Source organism: Drosophila eugracilis, unplaced genomic scaffold (genome assembly GCF_018153835.1).
Source record: "Drosophila eugracilis isolate 14026-0451.02 unplaced genomic scaffold, ASM1815383v1 contig_367, whole genome shotgun sequence".
Lineage (NCBI taxonomy): Eukaryota > Metazoa > Arthropoda > Insecta > Diptera > Drosophilidae > Drosophila > Drosophila eugracilis.
The window spans coordinates 955,918-980,540 of NW_024573224.1; the positions used below are offsets into that span (position 1 = coordinate 955,918).

Genomic DNA, 24,623 nt, shown 5'->3' on the forward strand with positions numbered 1-24,623 from the left:
GTTTATTGCATTTAATTCACTCGCGATGAGATCAGCTGCTGGTTTCATTGTGATTACATTTTGCCTGACTTGTCATTTGGCAACGGCCAGACTTTTAGAACCAAACTGCGGAATTCGCATTGAAGGTGCCAGTTTTCGAAACAGAATCATTGGAGGCAGTGATGTCAAGATTACTGCCCATCCATGGATGGCCTACCTGCACAATGATGGGCATTACAGGTGTGCCGGAACCCTAATCAATCATCGTTAGTATCGTTTTGGTGAAATTTTAAGTTTAAAAGTAAATTCTTTCTTTTTTCTTAGAGTTTGTCTTGACAGCTGCACATTGCATAGATCCGGATATTAAATTGTGAGTAACTCAGAATAAAAAAGATAAGTTTAAGCTTTAAAAGAGAATGTCCTACAGGACGGTTCGTCTAGGCGGAAATAATCTTAGGCCCAGTGGCTTCATGATGTGCCAACCCGCAGCCGAGGACTACGAAATTGCACGTGCAATTAGACATAAATACTATACACCCAGCATTGCTCTGAACGACATCGCCATGTTGAGATTGGCTAGATCAGTGGAGTACTCTGGTGGGTTTAAGTCAGATCAACATCTCAAATAAAGTAATAACTTTATTATTTAACTTTTTTTAAGTTTTCATCAGACCAATTTGCATTATCCTGGATTCGGTAATGGAACGTTTGCTAGAGGAAGGCATGTCACTTACGGCTACTGGATGGGGACGAACTGAAGAAGAATCGTTGGCCACCGATCTTCAGGTGGTCCCCATCGAGCTAATGCACCCGAACATCTGCAGTGGTCTGTATGATGTTCCGCTGGGTCCGAGCCAACTTTGTGCGGGAGACAATCAGACCAACACATGCTCTGGCGACTCCGGCGGACCACTAGGTGGTATGATGAATTACAATGGGAATATGCGGTTCTTCCAGTACGCCATAACAAGCTTTGGAGACCTTGAATGCCGGGCCCCAAGTGTCTACACGGATTTAAGCACCTATTTCGAATGGATCGAAAAGGTGGTCAACTTATTTGGGACTCAATGATCAGGTCATCAGCTACATTGGAAAGCTTAATTTGTAAAAATTAATTACTTTTTGTTGACTGTAAAATGTTCCAAATATAAGCCTGGTCTCTCGTTAAGAGAATTTCTCGGAATTTGACAATATATTCATTTTTGCATGAAACCATTTCTGATAAGTCTGATTGATTCATTATATTAATTAATTCCTGATAAGCAAGAAAAGGAATTTCGCAGAATTTATAAGGGTTCCTCATAATCGAGGGCCTGATAAGCTCGTTTGCTGTAGACTATTAATCCCAAAGAACACCAAAGATCGAACATCAGTCGCAAAATGCATTCCCTTGTGATCGGATTTACTTGCATTCTTCTACCAATTCTGGGTGGAACTGCTCAGTTTATTGACATGGCCTGTGGCATTCGTGCGCCAAGCATCGTTGCCACAAGGATTATGAATGGCTCGGTTGCTGGACTGACATCAAGTCCCTGGATGGCTTTCCTTCACTCAACCGATGACCGATTCATTTGCGGAGGAAGTCTGATCACAAATCGTAAGTAAATAGATATATTTTCTGATAGCTCTTTCTGTATTTTGTATTTTTACAGGCCTAGTACTAACTGCAGCCCATTGCTTTCTTCCAAATACCCACCTGTAAGTTATTAACAAAAAAAATATTTTAAATATATTTTATAGAAACCAAAATCCTTCTGCAGAGTAGCTCGTCTGGGAGAGTACGACAGGTATGAGCACGAAACGTGTTATGGTAGTTACTGCACCTTTCGAATAGAGGCCAAAGTGGAAAGGGGCTTCCGGCACCGACAGTACAATCCCCGCACAATGGCCAACGATATTGCCATTCTCCGGCTGATTAGGAGAATCGAGTATACAGGTTGCTCCTAATCTATCAAATATATATAATAGATAACACTCTTATCTTACTCTTCACAGACAACATCAGACCCATCTGCATTGTGTGGGACACTAGGTGGAGGAACTACATCAACTCCAGAGATCCGCTGACTGGCACTGGATGGGGCAAGACAGAAAATGATTCTGATAGTGCCAAACTTATGACCGTGGACTTGTCTCGTCAAGATCCTGAAATTTGCAATCGACTTATCTATCGAACTCTCAGCAGCACTCATTTTTGTGCCGGAAATTGGGACAGTAACCTGTGCAATGGTGACTCAGGTGGTCCAGTTGGTGCATTGGTGCCGTACCAAAACTCTCAACGTTTCGTACAAATTGGAATCGCTAGCTTCACCAATGCCAGATGCAGCAAAGCAAGTGCTTTCACGGATGTTCTAAGCTACGTTGATTGGATTCTGGCAGTCCAGAGATATCAGGGTTAGGTTTTAGCTTCTCAAGAGTGTATCCAATCTTCTGCCAAAATAAAACTACTGAGTTTCCCCACACGACTTTCTGCAATTTAAACTGAAAATTTACAAACGCAAATCGCTGGCAGCCCAAGCATTGTCATCATGCAAATGCTTGTCATGCATATTTAATGCAAATCCTCTTCCTTTTTTTTTTTAGAGACAGGAAAACGCGGAAAAACTCGAGTTGGCTGTAAACACTTTTCACGATCAGTGGGCCATATAAAAGAAGTCCGCCCTTTCGAATGTCCGGGAGTGAATGCATTACGCTAATTAATTCTTGATATATGACGGAGAAGCTGTGGCCAAAACGAGGCCACAAACCTTGCAACTGCCCGTAAAAAGGAGATGCTGGCAATAAAAAGGAGAGAAAAAATCCAGAAAAAAGGGGAGAAACGGGGGAAAAGTGAGTTAAAAAAAAAAGGAGTCACATCTACATTTGTTCCAGTTTTTTGCAAATGTTCTGCGCGACTGTTGCTCGTTGTAAATTTCCGAGGGCAATTAAAATTTAGCAGGCTTTAAAGCTGTGCTCCGCCAACAGTGACAGATGCCGCGGTAAAACTTTAATGACAAAAAAAAAAAAAGGAAAAATATGAAATAAAAAATAAGAGGCAGAGGATGGAGGAAATGGCAGGGGAAGCGCGCTGCCGAGCAGCGAAAGTGAACAGTTGCCAGTGTCTGGGCGGTGTATCCTGGCAAGGATTCTGCATCTTCAGGCTTAAGTTCTTTTTTTTTTGCAATGGCACATGTGTCCTTGTACAGAGAGAGTAAACACTTTAAGGTTTTTCCTTTAAGTTAAACATAAACTAAATTTAGTTTGCTCTCAAGACTGTAACTATTTAAGATTCCTTATTTTTTAACATTTAAACAACTTTTTTGTATATTTTATTCTTAGATTAATGGAAATATCCAACTCATGGGCTTTTTTTCACTGCACTTATTCCCATGTGGCAACGCAACTCCGACAGGAAACCATTCCCAGCCACCGCCAAAATGTGGCAACAACGCCAGAGACAACAGAGGATGAAGGAAGCTTACTTCCTATATTCCTATATGTAGACCCTCTCCTGGTAGTCCTTTTGCCTCCGCCTTCTCTCCTTACTCACACTCCTGCTACTCTCCGCTAACCAACTGCTAAACGCACTGAGAACTTTCCCACACACACACATGTATTATATACTATATGCCACATTCTGCTGAAGCGAAAGTGCGCGGAAGTAATAAAACATGAGGCAGGAGCGCGGGAGGCTGCAAGTTTTGCGACGCTTGTTGCACTCGCTATTGCAATTGTCTGGAAAGTGTTGCGACATTGGTGGAGACAGGACAGGGTGGTGCAACAATAACAGGCTGGGGATGGTGGTGCAGCATTTGTGCTTAAGTGCCGCAATATTTGTAGAGCGGCGAATATTTTCCATGTAATTTATGTCTGCGGTTAGACCAGCATATGGAAGCTAAACTATAAGCAAGTGTTTTAGAAAAAGAAAGTTAGAGAAAGGTTAGCTATCTTAAAGAGTAATCTTCTATAAGACTTCTATAACCAAAATAAATCTTAAATTGCATCCATAAGAAACTCAATTTGGCATCTTTTAGCCAGAAATTACCTAATGAGCCAACATCAGGTGCTATTCAGAATGATTTGTGTTGCCAAAAAAACACAAAAAAAAGTAGAAATAAAGCCATTGAAAGTGAAGTTAATGGCTGGCCACAAGAGTCAGGATACACCTACTGGCGATTTGAAAGAAGGAGGAGGATCTTGAACAACAGCTGCCACACAGGCACACCACCACCACTACCAGCAAGCACCTCGATTCCGATCTCGATCTAATTTAGGCGTATTAGTTGCCCCGCAACAAAGGGCGAATTCAGGCAAAGACAAAGACAATACTTAGACGCGGACCTTTTGTGCCAGGTCTTGTTGCGCTTCGAGGATCCTTGCGAGCCAGCTACGATAAGGCGCTGCTAATGGCTTCATTAGGTTGTTGCAGGTTCAACTGAAGGTTCATCTTGAGGTTCTCATCTGTTTGCCACATGCCGGGAGGCATGAGAGGCACTGCCAGATCTCTGGATCTCTATGCGGACTTTGAAGTAACCGCATTTCGAAGATCCTTCGTCTTGCGTCTGTTTAGATAGAATTCGATGATTACAATTCGTTTCGTGAAATTGCTCAAGAGCCGGCAAGTAATATTTTGGCATCACTTGAAGAACAGCACATATGGGAAAATCATAAAGGAGAAAGGAAAAGAGATTTCCTTTAAGACAAACCAACAAACAAAAAATTCCCATAAAAAAAACGTCTGATGATACAAATCAAATTGACTCAAACTCATAAAGTTCCTTTAAATGGAATGAAACATTTAATTTTAGGAAATTTTTATTACGATTCTCATTTTTACTTTTTCTCCTTGAGAGAGAGAGAAAGCTAAAGTGAAATGCCCAGGAAATTCACACCTTTTGGCCACAACAAGGCTATGGGCCTGATCTTTCCCTTTTTTATGGCCACCATATTCGACTTTTATGGGCAGTTTTCTTATGAAAAGAAATTAAAATTATATAACCACGCATATATATGTATACCAAATATATCCATTATCCAATAAAGATATGACCCTGCTAGGAAATCATTTAGAGAAAAATGCACAAATTGTGTTTCTGATTTGAGTGAAACGAATTCCTCGACAAGTGTCATTAAAAATGTTACCCAGGCACTATATAGACGGAGATATAGATATTTAGTGTCGTATTTGTATGCAAAAGCAGTGTTTGGGGTCTCGTAAAGCATCGTCTGAAGTGCACATAAAAATTGTAATCACTTTGAGTACTTACATGCATAAGCAATGTCTTTGTGTTTTCCTTTTGCTTGAAGGGTTTCCCCAACCCCAAGACAGATATTTCCCTACAGTTTTTCGGTCATGTTACTTGATTAGACAGAAGACTCGTTAAAGTTGCTCATGAACTTGAATCGTTAAATCGTATATCAGAGCAGATATGTTTGGCTATATGATTCCGTTTCATTGAGTTATGATTGCTGGGTTATAAAAATGGGGGAGTTTGAACTTGAGACGAAGTAAAGGCAAGTAATATTTTGTAAGTTAATAGGCAAAGGGCATAGGGTTTCTGAAAGGATGTAAGAAATGTGAAATATATCTGTTATTCTAAACTTCATGTTATCTAAAAGTTACCTAATAAAAACATTTTGCACCTCAATCTACACTTGCCATGCTAAGATCTTTGTTCTTCCCCAATAAAAAACCCAGCCAAGCCTTTCTCATCTTGAAATCACATTGCTAACAAATGTTTTCTCTACAAGTTCACACCAAATGTTCACACTTCAGAGGCAGAAGGCAGTGAGTTCTTAGGGAAAAGGTGTTAGAAATCAAAGAACTTGGCGCCGCCTTAAAGATTCAACAAACAAGTGACCGACCATCGGAGTGGCATGTGTTGGCCACATACATAAGTTTCGTGGCGACTCCTTTTATGGCCTTTAATTGCATTTCGATGGCCAATAAAACGTTCAGATTCAGCTAAATTAACGACAGGAAGTGCCAACAAAGCATACAAAGCCAAAGCATAATTAGCGTAGTTCTTGGCCAGATCTTCTACAGAGAGAGGGAGAGAGTCGGGATGGCCTTTGATGGCCCTTAGGCCAGGTGGAGCCAAAAAGTAAACTTCTGGTTTAAAAAAGTGGTAAAACGATTCTGAAATAAAACCAATGCTGGCTGAGATTACAGATTCAACAATTTTTGCATTGCAAATCCCAGTCGATTAATTTGTAATTTCAATCTCTGCTGCATTTTGTGTAATGCATAATGTGTAATGCGTTCGTAAAATGCAAAATTCAGTTTAGTGGAAAATTATAAAAATTATATTTCCACATTTTGCATTACACTCGGTCTATGCCTAATTGAATATTTATCAAAATGGTTAGTCTGTGTGGGGCCGCCGCCTCTGTTTATGCAAATAATCGTGTGGCAAATGAGCAGCGAATGCCCGGAATTAAATGAATAAATTGTTGATGATTTCGATTGGGGAATATGTCCGACCAAAAGGGGGACAATTCTCTATGTAAACTCTCGATGACAATTTGTGGCTTATACTCTCTCTAATATTGATTGTGGGTTTTGTGCTTATCGTCGAAGCCCTATCCATTATCTCATCCAGCTGCTGAACATGGATAAGCATGGCAATTAGCCTGTAAATGGTAATTGTTTTCTCGATAAGTTACCTCTCTCTCTCTGCTCTCCGTTCTCCAACCGCCATCTGAAATCCCCAACTCCTAGCTCTCGACTGTCTCGGGATCTACCTCATTAAAGTGCCAGTCTATAATGGTTTACCATCTCGCTTGGCCAGCGCCTCCTTAAGCGATTTTACATAAGTGTAAGTTTGTCGGGGCAGTCTTCCAATGTTCTTGTTGGCTAAGTGTCTGGGTTTGGTTACCTCCACCACTTGAAAGTAATTAAGAATCCTTTAACATATTTTCTTATCGCGTTAAATGGCCTGATGATAGAATGGCATGACAAACATGGTTGGAGCTAAGGGGGGATTAGACTTACTATTAATCCTGGATTACAGTCCTGACTTCTATGTTCTATATTTCTCTTTAACTTAAGATAGATCATTATTCATTACGATCAGTTAGTTTTTTAAGATCAAAAGGTAGTTAAGTTTGTTCCCAAACAACCGGCACCTGCCTGAATTATCGCAACCTCTTAACTGCTGTGTTTACCTTGACCAACCCACACGTTTTTCTCTCTACCAGGAATCCCTTTTACAAACAACGCCCCTTCTTGTCGTGGACGGACGTTCAAGTGCTCAATTGTGCAAACTCCTTGAATGGCCAGTAGATGGGGAAGAGACCCGCCCCTCTGCTTGGCCAGCTGCTTTGCTCCCGTGGCAGAGTTTCCGATCCTAAGCAAGAGAGTTGAGACCAAGTCTGGGGATCATTGTAAGATCCACACTGAGAGAAAGTATATATTTCTTATTAAAGCTGTTGTTTATTTTATTAATCCCAACTTTAACCTTTTAAAAATATTACCCATCAATACATTTTTAGCTACTGGAATGGAATGCAGAAATCCGGAATCATTTCTGAGAATATTTATTATCAAACCAAGGTCTTTATCAATATATTTAATTTTTCTTTATGATTATTATACTACACCCCTGATGAGCAGTTTATCAGCTGCATTAAATGTTGTAAAAACAATAACATGTGTGCATTTTTTCCAGTGTATTTCCCAAACTCAGAGGCAGAGGCGCAACCCAACGCATTGATGTCGTTTGTCGTCCGTCTGGCTTATCGCCACGCACTTATCTTCCTGGCTGACGACAGGCGGATAATGGTGGTGGAGGAGGAACACTAGAGGGATGGCAATTGGAAAGAAGGAGCCTCGACGGAACGCTTGAGCGATCGTTTGGCTAGATGCGATCTTCCTTTTGGGCAGAGGCTCCGCTCCTTGGGCAAGTTTGTATCTTAATTTCCAGGCGCGCATACGTGGAATTCTCGTGGGTTGTCGTCCGGCGGCGTCTGAGTTACGGGTTGATGGCGCTGAAAGTGACACAAGTCATAAATTCCTTTTGTTGTCCCTTTTTGTTCGGTAATCGTCGTCGTCCTACTTGAATATTTACCCCTGCACGAGATCGTTTACTCGTAGTATATCGTTGACAATTTCCCCTGAATGGAGAGCTGAATCAGTTTTTGGTTTTGGGTTCTTTTCGGAAACCCTTCTTATCGCCAAACCATTGCTCAGCGATCTCAGTTCGGAGTTCTGGTTTGGATTACCCAAGACGGACGATCGATCGGTAGCAATGTCACTGCTTACGCCTTTGTTTATTTTCTTTGTACGTTTTTGGTTTTTAAATCTGGTCAATATTTGAATTATTATTTGGCGCCCTGATCAGGCACAGGAAGTCAAACTAATAAAATCATTTGTGTACCTTGAAATAGAGCTGGGTGTAGGGGGGGATTTGATGGAATAGATTGACAACAAGAATGAGATTGCAGGAGTAGCACAGGTTTTACGGGTTAAACGTGAGGGTATCCCAAATTATCCCAGGAATTATGAAGCCTGATTTTCCCAAGAGAGATAGTTATGGTTGTTAGGAGATATAATTTTATGTTTCCCGAACCAACATTGATTGAATGTCATACCTGCGCTATACCCAACTATATTCTTTGGTATCTATAGCCTAACCCCATCCCATTTTCCCCCATTGATCTATGGCTTTTCCTTCGGGCATTTTTCATATCTACACCCCAGCATCGTACTCATAAATAAGCATAAGCCGGGAAAATGCATCCCATTGGCACTGGCTACTACTACAACTTGTTTACAATATCCAATTACCCCCAGAAAAGGCCCCCCGAAGTGACAACCAAACAAAGCAAACAAACACGAACCGATCCCAAAGAGATCCCAAGGAGATTCCAGGCAGAACCATCGCATGCAAGGAGTAGATGTCAACAAGTCGCCGCCTGACTGGCAGCTCAGTAAAAGTAATTGTCGGTGGGGGAAAAATCGATGTTGGGCATCGACGACTACTTCACCTGACTACCTTCTATAAATTATTGGAGAGCAAATTCAAGGCTCCAGACCCCATCGCGTGTCTCATTCTCTCTCTGTCTGAGATCAGGCAGACTCCCTCGAACGGAGGAGAATCCAGTCATCTCACTTATCTGATCATTGAGTGACTGCCTCCAAGTCCGCTTGAGCTCTCTGTTATCAAGTTGGAACCATCTGGGCATCAATAATGTCTTTGTTTAGGACAACAGTGCTCTTGTGACAGGTCCAAACAGGTAACCGCCCCCCTTCTTGCCAATTCAACCTACCGGATCTAGAGAGAGAGACTCCATCTGCGATATTCTTGGCCGAGGAATAAAAATGCAGTGTTGACATTGCGCCATAAAAATAAAAACAATAAGACAGACTCTGGAGTTCGTTGAGGTTTCCTGGAATTCTAAGGTCTGTGTAGCAATCTGCTCCGTAACTAGCCACTGGGCTGCTTTCTACACTGGAAGAAACTTACTTTTTATGTTAAGAAAATGTTATTTGAAATGAATCCCTTTGAGTTTTTGTTTCTAAAGATAGTTGTTAATGAAAATCTTAATCTTAGTCTTGATAGGTTTTTCGAAATTTCCTCTAAGAGCAGCCCTTATTTCCCCCAGTGTCTTGATGGACAGGTGAGCCGAAGGGCCAGGCAGGGAGTAGCCCTCGTTCTGGCGGTGATAAATGTGGATGTTGACATGTTTGTTTACACAAACTAATTTCTGGCCCAGTCTGCGGAACAGTATTACCTAGATGTATCTCCATCTAATAATCGGTTGTGCCTTTCTCCCTCTCTGACTAAGCTTGCTGTCTCTTTCGACATGTAAATTGCTTGGCCTGTCAAGTTTTTCCTTGCGCATTTTCCATTCGCGTGTTGGATTTTTGTTATATTTTCCTTTTTTTTTCACTCTGGATGTGATGTTGTTGGGGGACTTTGAGTACTCTGGTTTATTAATTCGGGGATTTGGGGAATTAGCTTGGAGAGCTGGCAGGCAGTTGGGTTTCGGTTTTTGTTTTTGTTTTTGTTTTTCATTATTTGTTTGCATTCGAAATGGACATAAAATAAAATTTGCTTCATAAATATGCATAAATTTATGTATCCGAAATAAATATATTTGTCCGACAAACGAAGCCTCATCTCGGGGGGATCAAATGAAGCGCATAAACAAAATTAATTGGCCAAGGGATTTGGGCCAGAAAAGGGAGAAATTGTGTTGAGATTGTGGAGAGGTTAAGGTTAATCAAGATAATCATTAGATTAAGGCAGTCAAATGTGAAATTTATTTGGTACTGATATAAAAATATTAAACTATTATTTATTGCCAAAATTTTAGTTTAATCGAATATTTTGGTTATTTAATAATCCCCCAATTGAGCCACTTAAATCTCAAAATTATTTTAGGATTACAAACAACTTTTACCGCAGACGACACACAGCTTTCAGTATGCATAAAATTATTTTCCGATGAAATATTTATTAATATATCTATCGGCGGTGAAACGATACTCCATAAATGTTGACCTGCCAAATTGATAAATTAAATTCAATGTGGCTTAATTAAGTTTCGTGGATCCTGGTTTCGGTTTTGCCAATTGCTTAATTTAATTGAAATTGCGGATTGTGGTCCACTTGAAAATTGACTAACTGTACGTGTGTGTGTGTGTATGGGGGGGTGTGCGAGTGTGTTTGAAATGCAATATCTTTCTAATTTCCGTTGCCACCGTCGCGACCACAAATGACACAATTACTGCGGCAACTTGTCAAACCATATGGGGCATATATCAAATCAAATGGCAACTCATAACTGAATAATTGCCCAGGAGAAGAGCTGCCACTCCGCCAGTTGCGCCTAATTTAGCAAGGCTGTGTGGAAGTCGGGAAAACGCCACAAGTGCCGCATAAATGTCTTGTCAAATGATGCGACTTTTTCAAGGAGCACCAAGCGCCAAGAGCCCAACAGCAAATTGCATTATTAGCTGCAGCCATAAAATGCCAGGCCCAGGCCACCGAACACACTGCCATCGTCATCATCATCATCATCATCATCATCATCATTGCCATCTTCTGAGGATGACTTGGAGACCAAGAATGAGTATCTCTCTCTCTCTTCTGCTCTCCTCCACATCCACAGGCCCATTCAGTTTGATGTCTGCCTTTTAACGCGAATGTCATGCAAAATACTTGCAGATACTTTGAATATTCTTTCCATGCCTGTCTCCCTCCCCCTTGCCATCAACTCTTCAATTTTTCTGCTGCTTTGACAATTTGCCTCCATTGAGGCCAACAATGGATGCAGTTAGCGGAGGCACTAGAAGGCGACAGATGCCATACACCAAAACGCTTTCTAACTGAAAACCAGCGGGGGCACTCTCAAATCATAATTGGTTGGCTCTGATCGTAATGGTTTAATATCGCGATTGGCAGATGGAATTTCTCTAATAATTTTAAGAGCTAGTTGGATCTGTAATATATATTTATAGAGCAGAGAAGGTGTAATCGAAATATAAACTAGAAGATGTTAAGAAATCCTGTTGGAAAGTATAGGAAGTATCTTCTTTCTCAGTTAAAAGTAAAAACCAGCTGCCTACTACCTTACATTTTGCAAAATCATTTAAGATACCTCAAAAAGTCATTCATCAATCCTTTCCAATACCCAAAACTGCACGTTTTGGACTTCACCAATAGGAAAACTGAACAGTTAGGTCTGAAATTTCAGCCAAATCCCAATGTAAGCCACCGATATACAATGTATCCCGTTGTGCCCCTTGTATACTGCAGACTGTAGACGACTCCATACCCCTGCTAACCATCATCAAGTGCATCCTGCAATGTCTAAATTTTGATGCAAGTCGCAGCGGGCGGCAGTAGGGAAAGCAAGAGGAAGGTGCCGGTGCTGCTATTGCTCCCTTTGCCCAAAAACCCGCCCAGAGCTAATGACAGGTTATCCACAAGAGATGCAAAATGAAAAGAAAAAAAGAAAAAAAAGAAGGAGAACTGGACAGGAGAAGCTGTTCCAGTGGCCAGAGTGCATGATCTGCAGCTCCTGGCTACCTGCTAACAGCAATTTTCGGACATTCGGGAGGGGTCCTGCCCCTGTTGCCAATAAGTGGCAAGTGAGAGGGAAGCCTCTAATGTCTAAATTTCTGTATTTTCTCTGTAGTCCCGAACTCAATGGAACCTTTTGCTGGAAATTCTCTCCTCATGTCTCCTCTTGAGTTGGTATTTCGATTTTCCTTGTTTTTAGTTTTTTTTGGCATTGCATAACCCATAATTACCCGGGGACTGGAAGTCGGATAGAGTGAGTGATGTGATCCGACGCCTTTTGTTTTTCGAATCTTCTCCAACTTTTGCCTGGTTTGTCGGGTTTTTCGGGTGCTGGGCTGGCTGCTTGTCTTGTTTTTCGGGTTTAACAACTAAATTTGAAAATTTGACACAAACAATGTTGGCAGTCCGGGGACTTGACAGTGTGTGAGGATCGAGAAACTGTGCCTCCAGGGAGCCAGGATGATACCAAAGTCAGAGCAAAGGTCTGCCTTGTCTGGGCGCATATTTAATTAATTTATTTCCATCCAAGAGTCTGGCTGGCGTCGTGCCTTTGCTTTGAAGTGTTTCGAAATTAATTCGGATCGTCAGATCGCCCTGGATGAGGATCCCAAAAGATGAGGATGCCCTAACCGCAGGGGTGCTAAGCACTGCCATCCACTCCAATTTCGGATTCTGGATAAAGGCTTCCTGCGAGGCGCGTGATTTCTCGGTTCTCCTGATCTACCTTATCCTTATATACTTTTCGATTGAATTTCTTGTGATTAGCACACGAATGTGAGTTGGGTTTCTTAGTGGGGGCGTGTCTTACAGCTGGGATCGCCAGGATTGCATGAATATGTATGTGATTGTCTGGGATTTATTTGGGACTGGAGCAGGTTAGGGAGTTTCTGTTTATTGGTGTTGCTTTTATATTGCAAGATTGCTAAAGGATTGAAGATAAATGTTATTTTATTCTAACCAATTTAAAACCAATTATTTACAAATGCTTAAAAAAAGTTACACCTGCTGCTATCAAAGTGAAGATAATTGGGTTCTCTTTTTAGGTTTTAACTCATTTTAAAGTAAATAAAATCTTTGACTGGCTTCCCTTTCATGTTAATCTTTCCCTTAGAAAAGTTTTTTATTTTACTTTCCATATTTAAATTCCACAGACACTTCCTTAGACACTTTCATCCTTTAATATCCCTTGAAGTGACAATTTCTATTCCCTCGACACAGCACACACCTCCTTCAAATTAATCCCCGTCATCTAGAGTCCCCAAACTAATATTCCCCAAAAAGATCCCCCTTTTTCTTTATAAGATTTAAGCCCCCCTTTTGTCATCTTCCACATCTGCTACAGATTATATAATTATACAATTATATTTACATTAAAAATCTGTTGCTTTCAGTAATTTGTTACACAAATCGAGAGAGAAAACTCACAACAGCCACAGCTCGTTGAGTTCTGGAGAAGCAAACACATGTTTTCATAGAAGACAAAACCAAATAGGAGAACTTGTGGCCTATGGACTGTAAAACAGTTTTTATTTTGTATTCCTAAAAATTCCCTTTCTTTCTTTTTTTTGTTATTTAATTTTCAAGCACGTTGACAAAGAATTTTTGGACAAACAAACAGGAAACCGGAGGAGAGAGGACAACTTGATCGCCCTGGGGTGACATTTGTTATGTCAATTCCCCATGACAGCCATCAATCCCGTGTGCAATACTTCGACGGCTGTCAGCGCTTTTCCCCTCAGGGGACCTCCCTGAAAAGATCCCACCTTGTCAACGGGAAATTCTGAAGACCATATCTTAAGTGCTTCTCCCTGGCTGCGCTGAAAATTGATTTCTGCGGTTGCGAAAATGCATTAGTTCCATGCGGCATGCCTAATTGCGTCCCTCAACGAGGCTGTAACTGTACTTCCTTTGCCCGGGGCAAGACTCACACTCACTCAATCATCGGTATTAAACCGTAGCCATGTACATATATTTCTGCCAAAAAATCGCCACAGGTAACTACTAACTGTCTACCTGCTACACTTGCCACTCAATCGGTGGCAACTGCGAAAATTTTTGTGGATTTTTTGGTTGGTTTCCAGTTTTTCCGTTTCCTTTGTTGCGGTTTTCCCAATGCGGATATAAAAATAATATTTTCCTTATTTAATTTTTAACAACTCGGAATTTTCATTTTGGTTCTTAACAACTCATCAGACCAACTGTTATCCCCCCTATCCTTTTTTTATTTTTATTTTTTGGGATGCTTGCAACACATGTTGTCCTTTTAATTTCTGTTTTGTTTTTCTCCTCTGCTGATGACAATTTCTGTTCTAGTTTTCATTTCTCTGTCGTTCAGATTGTTATCTTAATGACTATATACCTTTTTGGCCAGCAGACCCGGCAGAATGTTTAGAGAGAAAAATATTTTTCATTTCGTTTTTAATTTCAACAACTGTTCCTGCTCTGAAATCCTTTTGTCTGCCACATATTTTCCACTTGGCCAGCGATCTTGAAAGGGAAACATTTTTCAAGTGCATTGGCGAGGTTTTTCCTATGAGGAGTTTTGGGTTTTTTAGGATTGATTTATCAATAGGCTTAATGTAATAATTTGTTTCTAATATGTGGTTTTTAACAGAAGGCAGGTAGTCGTCGTCCCTGGTCTAAGTCAGGGATTTTTCGAGTGGTCTCTGGCCACCAGATGGAAGAGATCTTCCTAACTGTTGGGTTCTCCAGCTCATGGCTTAATTCTGCATGGATTAACTTTGAAGGGAAAACATATTCCTGATTATACTTTTACTTCCCGTTGACCTGTCTGACTTTTCAAGGCGCCTGCTATAGCTGCTATCCTGGTGGAAGCAATTAAACCCGACACTGGAACACATTTATGAGGAGCAAGAGGAGTTCCATTGCTTAGCCCTAGGGGCCACACACATTCACTCCATCCCCAAAGGTGTCCAGCAGTGGCGTCATCCATCGACACACACGTAAGGATTCAGGGAACCCAAGTTCAGTTCCCAATGGGGAAACGCTCCCTCTCCTTTCGTAAGTTTTCAAGGGGGGGAGAAAGCGTTGGAATACCAAGTTGCAGCCCTCATTCAAATCTGCCTTTCCCTGTCATTCACTCACTCTCTCGCTCAGGCTTTCATTCATTGCTTTTCATTTAGGTTTTATGAGAGGTATTGGAAGAAGGAGGGGGATATTAGGGGTCGTATATATTCTAGATTTATCAGATTTCAGACATATTTCGATTAATTTTTGGTTATTAAAAGCAGCTGAGACAAACTTAGTTATTATTCTGATCATACTTTTATCATATTTACTTCAAAGGGTATCACTTAGTCTATATCCCCCAAACACATCATTCTCACTTGTTGTTACTTTTTTCATTTCGCTTTCAAAATGTGCCCCTTATTCCCCTTAGACCAGCAAAAACTCAACGCACTTTTCCAGTGCGTTTTGACAAACGACTGACATTCATCAGTGTCAGGGCACTACACCCTGCACCTCCCCCCTTCTAGCCAACACCCGCCGCATTGTGGAGCCCCAACAAATCAAAGGCGCATTCCAGCCGCACTCCTCTCGTTTTTGTACGGAGTATCTGTCAGAGCATCTGGAGCGCATTAATCGACACATTTTGTATGAGTTGATCAGGCGGCGGCGGCCTACAAGGGCAGCGGGAGCGTTGGGGCATGGGACTGGGTTTGGAGCTCGGGGAGACACTAAAAAAACCAACGCACATCCTGTACAAACGCTTTGAAGCCGCCCCCCTAAAAAAAAGAAACAGAAAACCGAAACAAAAATTATAAAACATTGGTGGTGGTGAATCACAACTATCTACATCCATGGGTTCGAAGACACGATGATCTTCTACGTGAAAAGATCGCTTGAGTAGTATGTTATTTGGAGAAAAGCTATTCAGCCTTTCCTCCATTTTCAAGACTGGAGAAGCTTTTGCTTCAAAAATCCTAGCTTTGTATATAGAAGAAGCTTTTTTTTTATTCAAATTAATTATTTAATCCTGTACAAACGCTTTGAAGCCGCCCCCCTAAAAAAAAGAAACAGAAAACCGAAACAAAAATTATAAAACATTGCCGCATGAGCCACACAAGCTACTTTTATTATAAACAAACGGGGGCATTCCCTACCACCCCACAGCCCGCTCCGCCCATCAGAGACACTCCCCCATCTTCCTTTCCCCCTTCTTAGTTTTTTTTTTTTTTTGTTGAAAACGCGACTTGGAGCGGCAGTAAATTTTTGCATGACAAATTGCCGATAAGATCAGCGGCAAGCAGCCAGCGACAACGGCATCACTTCCACCAGCATCCAAAAAAAAAAGAGCAGAGAATTGGTAGAAAGGATGACTTGGTTGCAAGAATCAGTTAATACTCTCTCAGGAACAGTTAGAAACTTGAATTATAATAGTTAAGATGATAATTATTGATTAATTTTTGTTAATTCAATTTACAATTTTAGTTAGAAGCCTTAAAGATCCTGCATAGATATATCATTATGTTATTATTTTGTCATTTTATATTCAAACCAAAGTTCAAAGTTATTATGAATCATATTCTAACCTTCATATTAAGTTCTTTTTAATCCAGAAAACTCTTCAAAAATAAACATAAAGTTCTAAAAATCATTCTTTAAAATCCTAAAAAATTGCAATACCTTCATTACAAAGGGTAATGCAAAATTGAAGGACCTGAAAAACTCTCAGCGAGTGTGACGAACGATGAGTGCAAGTCGCTGCCTGCCTTCACTTCTTTGCCCATCTATCTATCCATCTCTTTCCCCTCTCCCCTTACCCCCTATAACTATCTCTTTCTGCGAGTGCTTTGTCGTGACGTCGTGTGCTGTGTGGGGGCTTTTGATGCCGGTGTTTCGGCTGCGTGTTGCTGTTGTTGTTGTTGTTGTTGTTGCTCAATCCAAACAATTTCGCAGCAGCTTGTTGAAGTACAGTGGTTGGAGGTCAAGATGAAAGGTCACCTATTTTTCAGATTTTAAAGATCATATCCTATGATGGAAAAAGATCAGATTTTAAACTATTTGAAAATGCATTTTATAGATTTTCAAAATTATATATAAATCATATTTATCATGAAAGTGTCAGAACTCTTGTTAGTCTTAAGTATAACCTCAACATTTCTGATTCTGTTATTCAAATTTCTACCCATTCTTGCCCCACTGTTCTGCAAGTACCGCCTATCAGAGAGCTACGTAACCGTTTTATGCCTTGGGCAGGCAGGCAATGCAAAAGAAGGGAGCTCGACTCCGACTCCAACACCGAAGACAAGAGCCAAGCCAAGCGAGTCGCGATTCGCAATTCCTTTTAACGATCGCTCATTTAACGCGTTTTGCTGTGCATCGTGGTTTTTGATGAAGACATTGGAGGCCCCTTCTTGGCCCCGACTTTTCCCCCCCCTCTCAATGTTTGCAGGCAAATTGAGACATTAAAAACGCCAGTTTCGCTGGTTTCTTCGGGTTTCGTGATGATCTTCGTGTGGCCAGGAAATTTCACGGTATCAAAGTGGAAGGAGAAAAAAAAGGAAAAATATATAGTTTATGAAGGGAAACTTGAAATGAACGGAAGAGGAAAAGCAGGAGGAGTGAAGGAATATTTAATTAAGGGCGTTTGCATTTCATTTGTTTTCAGCGACGCGAGATCCGCGTGTTGTGGATGCCACATCCAGCTGCATCTTATCAGTGGTCATTGGCGGTTGCATCATTCAGGGCCACTTCGGCATACTCAACCACATCGCACCATAATCATCATCAGTTGGCCATCAATATGCTATCAATGTTTACGCATACATTTAAAATGTATATTAAGTTACGCCACCCTCATGTACACAGAGAGAAATTAAGGGAGTTGATCATTGGGAGGGAAATGGCAGAAAATTAGTATGAGAAATCGGGAAAATATTATATTTACATATATTGGATGGTTTCTTTTAAGTTTTTCTCTTTAAATATTAAAAGCTTTTCTTAGTTATTTTCTCATAATTTTTTTTCCTGTGCATTTACATAATAAACTCCCCTTTTTGTCAGCCGCCCGCAGATCTCGCTTTGGTCCTCTCTTTCACAGGGCTAGACATTAACAAATGATATTTGATTATGAGACAAATTGTGTGATGCGCCGCCAATGTCTGGATCTGCTTTCTCTCTGTCTCTTTCTCTTCAAATACACCCATCTCTCTCGCTTATCAGCTCATCCTCGCACTGCCACAGCCTCCTGGGGATCATCAGACACTAGATGTTTGCTTTTAATTAGGCAGCGTGAAGTGATAGAAGCAGAATGGGGGGGGATGGTAGGGCCACGTTAACGAGAATTTATGGGAAATTATTTTTTGTTGTTAATTTTTAATATTTCACTGATACCAGCGGAGTCAGCGCTTTTCCAAAACCACACACACCCTACTACAATCTTTTGTTTGTTAAAGTTTTCGTTTTTGTTTGTTATCGCATTAGGAGGAATAGCGGGGAAAGGAGACGGGGGGCGTGTTGCATCTCGTATTGCTTGACGTTGCAATTAAATCAATTAACGGTGGCCGGGGTCAAAATGCTTGCAACTTGTTCTCGTTGTGGTTTCGAGTGGGTTTTGTCGTGCAATTGAATTGATATTAATGCTGGATTAATATCGCAATAAATCACAAATTAACTGCTAAAGAATTAAAAGAGTATCATTTGGGAGGGAAGATGAAGAACGATAAGTTTATGGTTTTGAAATTATTTTTAAATAAAATGATTTTCCATTCAAATTGCTGGAACCTAATACAAATTCCTGTAAAACGATCGGTAAATCTTGCAATTTCTCGGAATTTTTCGCCACTCTCTTAGATAACTTACCCTAAAAATTGCATTTAGTTAACCTTCCAATGATATACAACCAAAAATCTGTTCAAGATCAAACGCCCCAAACTGTGTGACTAACGCGAATTTGGCTAACCATATAGAAGCATATGGAACCAGAACGAAGCAGCGCTACCTTGCCCAGGGACTTGACCTTGTCACCTCTGGATAGGTTGGTGGAAAACCGAAACCAAATCGGAAACCAACTACCCAGCTGACAGCAACGCCATATGATATCACATACTGTTTAAACCGTCGATAATTTGTTTATGTTCGGTCATCTCCGAGGCCATAGATGAGTTCCAGAAACCAACATGTTGAGTTGTGTGCATTTCCTCAAGGCTGCAGTTTAACAGGATCTCAAGGTCGTAAATGTGCAAGGGCAATACAAATTGGCAACTAACTGGGCTCATAGAGTCTAGGGACAAGCTCATACTGTGTCTAGGTCGGATGGATTTACGATCTTTGCCACGTCATAAAACATTTTTGGTTCTTTTGCGATGACGACGAGGCCAAGCAAGCAAGCAAGCAGCTACAATGACAAAGACCAAAGACCATAAAAATCAATTACGACACGTTTGTCTTTCAACTTTGACATGACCATAGAAGTTCCCTTTTCCTTCCCTTCTCTACTCCGACTCCGACTTCATCTTCATTTTCATCTTCGATGCTGACTGACTTCGCCTCTGACATTGAGGATTTTATGACAACTCATCATAGCGTGACATGCCTTGGGTATAGAGCTATGTAAAGTCCGTCTATAATTAGTCATTAAACCGTGCATTGTGATCTGTTCGGGGAGAAAGATCTCTGGCTTTCCATTCTATAGGAGATCTTATATGATTAGATGGGATTTGAAAACCCAGAAGTAGAATTGTGACGGAAATTTTTAAGTCACTTTAGGCACAGAGGAAAAAATCATATCATATATACAGTTTTAAGATTTAAGTTTAATATTTTTCTAGGTTTTACTTAAAGTTCAAAATTCCTAAGTCTCTTGTATACTTTCCTCTCAGTGTTACTGCATTTTCTCCATGTCATGTGCTGCAATGAGGGCAAAGTTGGGGTTGGGTTAGCTCTATGCTAAGGCTGTCGTCTTGCGTGCTGAAGATTGCCTTGAAAATTCTTCACGCTACCATTATCTTTTGCCATCGACAAGTTCACAACTCAATTGGCCTTAGTTCTTTTCTGGCTTGGTTTAGACATGCTGGATTAAGTTACCAAACTCCGTTTGAGTTCGGTTTGTTCATGGTTACTTATTTTTTTGGCCAATATCCTGGTGAGTGGGTCAGCAGCGATACTAAATTGCTGCTAATGACGTCGGTCGACCGTCGATAATTGAGTGTGAACATTTTCCCAGGTACCTACCAAGCGGCGGTCAAGGACATACATCCGAATTCCCGAAAATTTCCCGCTGTTAGCCTCAGCCTCTCTCTATTTCTCTCTTGGAAAAGTTGTTAAAAATCATTCACAGTCATTAATTCGTTGCGGTAACAAGGTCGCAGAGTAACGAAACCAACTCACCCACCCACACAACTTGAAGTCTTCATTTCATAAATCCTAGCCGCTATAAAAGTTATATTTTTAAACATTTTCGAATATCAAACTAAATCCCAGGGAATCCCTCCTCCAGCCCCTTTGGGAGCCGAATGTTTATGGCTAATGCCACTTCCACCATCGGTGCTTCGGCTGGCCCCAAAGGGGTGTAATTACGAGCCATAAAAAGCGACCTGGCCGAGAGTCGACTGAAGCATGCTTTTGGCATTTTGCGCCTCGACTGCGTCAAAATTTTCCAAATATTCTGACACGGTCATGGAGAGAACACGAGGAGTAAGTGTGATACACTGAGAGGAAATGGGAAGTTAAGAAGGTTTCTTTAAGAATTTTAAGCTCGAAACTCTTAACTCTGGGTTAAACTTTAATCATCTTAATCTTAACCCTTGGTTAATCTTTAATCATTAGATTCCTCATTAGTTTCCTTATAACAAAACAAAATTCAAGCAACTTGAGTTCCTCGTTCTTTACCTCTAATCCCAACCAAAAGCATTTTCTCCCAGTGTTTAGTTCCCTAGCTCACCTTGCAACTTCTCGTCAACGTTGTTGGTTAGCAGTGGCCCCTGTTTTCCAGCTTTCCGGATGCTTTAATCAAATTATGCTACTGTAGTGAACAGCGGCGGCGGCGGTGGCCTTGCCTTGCAAGCTAAATTTTCCACTTTTCGAGGACCAAAACATTTTTGCCAACGCGGACATCAATTTTAATTATTTGAAGGAGCAGGTTTTGCATTTCACACGGCCGAGGGTTAAGGTTGTGGTTTTCGGAGCTTTTCCGCGGTTTTTCGCTCCCTTCTCTTGCCTTTTGAGATACACGCAGCTAACGCAAGCTAACCAAAATCTGCTCAAAGAGATTCACCGAGATTACCCAACGATTTCCCAGGGAAACGAAGCGGGTTCTAAGGCTGCCGCCGCCCTATAAATAGTTTTGAGGTAACAATTGTTTGTTTGTTTCGCAGTCAAGCATAAACATTTTGTGACAAACAATCAAACAATCGGCCTGAGAATCGGCAACAATTCGGCCTTTGATGTTGGATCGGGTCCTCTGCTGATTTCTGGCGAAAATCTCCACCAAACCTTTAGAGGAGCCGCCGACTGACTGACTTGGTTTTATGTTTAATTGTGCCAATTGCACAATGAAGTTTGTCGTTCTTCGTTGTCCTGTGTCCTGCGTCCTTTTGTGCACTCGCCTGTGAAAGTGTCCTTTGAGGTTTAGCCTGCCCTGGTTTCCCTACCTGTTTGTCTCAGATAAACGCCGCCTTTAGACCAGATAGTACCATGATGATGATGATGACAATGTCTCAATCGAATCCATGTCGGTGCGCTGTCTTTGACCCCAGAATAGAGATGTCTGGCGGCAGGTTAAAGGATTACCTGCTTCGGCTGCTCCCAAGTCAGCACTTTTTCCAGCCCTCTTGGATCAGCGGGACTATCATTTGTCAAAGGCCCAAAGCAGCTAGCCAGCCAAGTCGCCTGTCACCTTCGCCGCTGTGGTGACACCATAATTTCTCGGCTAACTCTGAATTGTGGCCTTAATTGTTAGACTGACTTGTGGAAATGGGTAACAGAATCAATGCAACTCTGGCCGTCGATTGTTTACTGACCTTTGAGCCAGCCGACAAAGCTGATCGGCTAAGATGGAACTGCCGTTTAATGGTCTACTTTAGGGCCCACAAAGGATTAGGAGTTGGAGCGAAAGGAAGGAGCTGGAGGAGGAGGAGGAGCAGCAGCACCTAAGACCATAGAGCGTTAAGGTTTCCTAATGAGAAGCACAGGCAGAGGCAGCTCTCCATTGTCTGTGTCCCAACCGAAATTAAGGTGATAATCAAGGTGACTCGAGCTGAGGACAATTAGTCGACTGGGTCAGGTTCAGGTGGCAAATCAATCGCTTATAATTCATGGATTATTTTGTATACCATTTAGATGAGTAAATTGGGGGAATAGTGATTGGATTAATGGCAAGTTTCTGAGATTGTTGGTGGAGATTTCTGAGAAATTGGTTGGTTACTAAGGGAGAAGGTTGTGTAATATGGTTAAGGGGGGTTTTTGAATGGTTTATGCAGGCTGCAGGTGTGAATTTGGCTTACTTTTTGCTTATTTTTCTTGAGTTTTCTTATCTTTTAGACATTGAATGATTTACATTGGTCTAAATTAGTTACCATTACCCAAAGAAACGACTTCCAATTGAGTAAACTCTATCAAAGCAATATCAATTACCAGCTTCAATTCCATTTCACTTAAAGCAATTAACCCCCCAAGGAAATGCGATTCCTTTTTCCCCCAAAGAGAGACTTTCGCTTTCATTTTGCTCTCGCCCCCCCTTTTCGTTTTGACGGTGGAACACTTTGTGCCATACTGTCTCAATTTGACACTTTGCAACTTTATTTCGCATTCAGCCAACCCCCCTTTTCATCTTGCACCCTTTTTTTCGGCGGTGCACAATACCGCGCCCCCCTTGGCTGGTACAATGTAAAGTGCCGTTGGAAAAATGTTCGAAATTTAATTAAACTACGCTACTTGAAGAGTGTTTGCCTTGGCACTTGGGCCAGTCTCCTCCCCTCTGGCCCGCTTTTCCAGCTGTCAGTTTTCCGCCCGCTCCACCTCGGCAGCTGTTAAGTGAGCGTTGCCAATTTCTGCATGCGTCACTCAAAAAGCAGCAACAACCAGCAGCAGCAGCAGCAACAACAACAACACCAACAACCAGCCAACAACTCAACTCTTTTTTTTCTGTTTTTTCCGCAGCGCAGCCCCCCTGGATTTTTCCCTCTTTTAGCCAATTTGCCGCGCTTTTGTTGTCCAATGCGACAGAAGTGGCAATTTCTAATTAAATTATTCAGTTTTTTTTTCAGACCCCGCCGTTTGATGGGGGCCGAAAGGCTGAAAGTGGGGCGTGGCTAACGCTGCGGGTGGTCCAACTTCAATAGCGGGTTTCTCACTTGCATTTGAGAGACAGTCCAGCTGTTTGCCAAGTTTCCTTATTTTTTAATTTTGCCCTCCTCAAATTTTTATGAAATTGCTTCGTGCATATTTTTTCCAATTGCCTTTCTACGCTTTGAACTTCTTAAGTTTTTTTGTCAATTTTCTTTTTTCTGTGAGAATTTTTTGTTTTCATTTCTTAAATTTCTCTAGGGAGATATTTAAAAAATCTGTCTGAGAAAAGTGAGGGTTTCGATGAAAAGGTTCTTAAAAATCTAAGAAAAAATCTTGGAAAAATGTAAAATTTAAAATAAAATATATAATAAAAATATTATTTGGAATATTAAAATCCCAGATCTTATAAAGATATACAACATTTTCTTTCAATGCCTAGAAAAATCAAAAAAGGAAAACCCACCTTTTAAGTGCCCTGGCAGAGGAAACCATCATTATATCCTAATTAGATTGAAATATCTAACAATTTCCACCGCAAGACGTTTAACAGAGAAAAAATAGACTAAAAAAACTTTTCCTATCCGATTGACAAAAAGAGGGGAAAAAAAAGCACTGGGAAAAACCTAAGAAAAATGAGAACTCAAAGAAGGAGTAGGAAGGAGGCTAAGGGTAGAAATGGCGAAATAAAATTGCAGACGCAGTTTGAAATTGAACAACAAAAATGCATTTAGAAAATATGAAAAGGCAAGAAGGGGGAAAAAGGGAGCCAAACAAAAGGGGAGGAATTTAAGAAAGAAATGGCAGATAGACAGGAAAACTCTGGGTGGAACAGAGGGGGGTGGGTGATGCTGGCTAAATTGAGAACCCACTGCCAGTTGTCAGATGTTGGGCCCGAAAAGTGTTTTCCTCTTCTCTATTGGCTGTTGTCTCGCCCTTGGTGCGAATATTTCCGTTTCCGCATTTGCCAAATATGTGTGTTTGCCTTGGTCTGCCTGCCACGCCCGCCGCCGCTTTGACTCCGCCCCCTCACTCTTATGAGACAACAAACACTCGCACTTTCAAACTTGCTTCTCTTCTCTGGATTTGAGGCACAAACTTTTATGGCCCTTTGCATCGCCAACATAAATGAAAGTTTTCTATTTCTTTCTGTCTTTTTTTTTTGCTTTTTGCCTGGGTCCTTGTAAAATGTTGGCAAAGTGTCTTGCAAATGGTCATGTCGAATGGCCAAGATGAGGGGCTCTGTTTTCCAGGGAGTTTTATGTTTAGTTGCAGTTCCGCCCAAGGGTCAGCGGTCAATGGGTGTGAGTGAAATCAAAGCTTTTGTCAGGCAAAACATGAGGACAGGGTGGAAAGATATAATGGAGTGGTGTGGGGATGGGGTTA

At 41.2% G+C, this 24,623-nt stretch overlaps 2 protein-coding genes across 2 annotated transcripts; both read left to right on the forward strand.

Moving 5' to 3' along the window:
• The first annotated feature begins 25 nt into the window (after positions 1-25).
• Positions 26-1,191, forward strand: LOC108116307 (serine protease easter). The gene is made up of 4 exons (XM_017228096.2): positions 26-245; positions 304-349; positions 407-576; positions 641-1,191. Exons 1-4 carry the CDS (start codon positions 26-28, stop codon positions 1,048-1,050), a joined length of 846 nt encoding a protein of 281 aa, XP_017083585.2. The 3' UTR covers positions 1,051-1,191.
• A 168-nt stretch (positions 1,192-1,359) lies between these two features.
• Positions 1,360-2,397, forward strand: LOC108116313 (serine protease grass). Its single transcript, XM_017228103.1, has 4 exons — positions 1,360-1,576; positions 1,632-1,677; positions 1,740-1,915; positions 1,975-2,397. The coding sequence occupies exons 1-4, from the start codon at positions 1,360-1,362 to the stop codon at positions 2,376-2,378; spliced, it is 843 nt and encodes a 280-aa protein (XP_017083592.1). The 3' UTR covers positions 2,379-2,397.
• Positions 2,398-24,623: the final 22,226 nt, after the last annotated feature.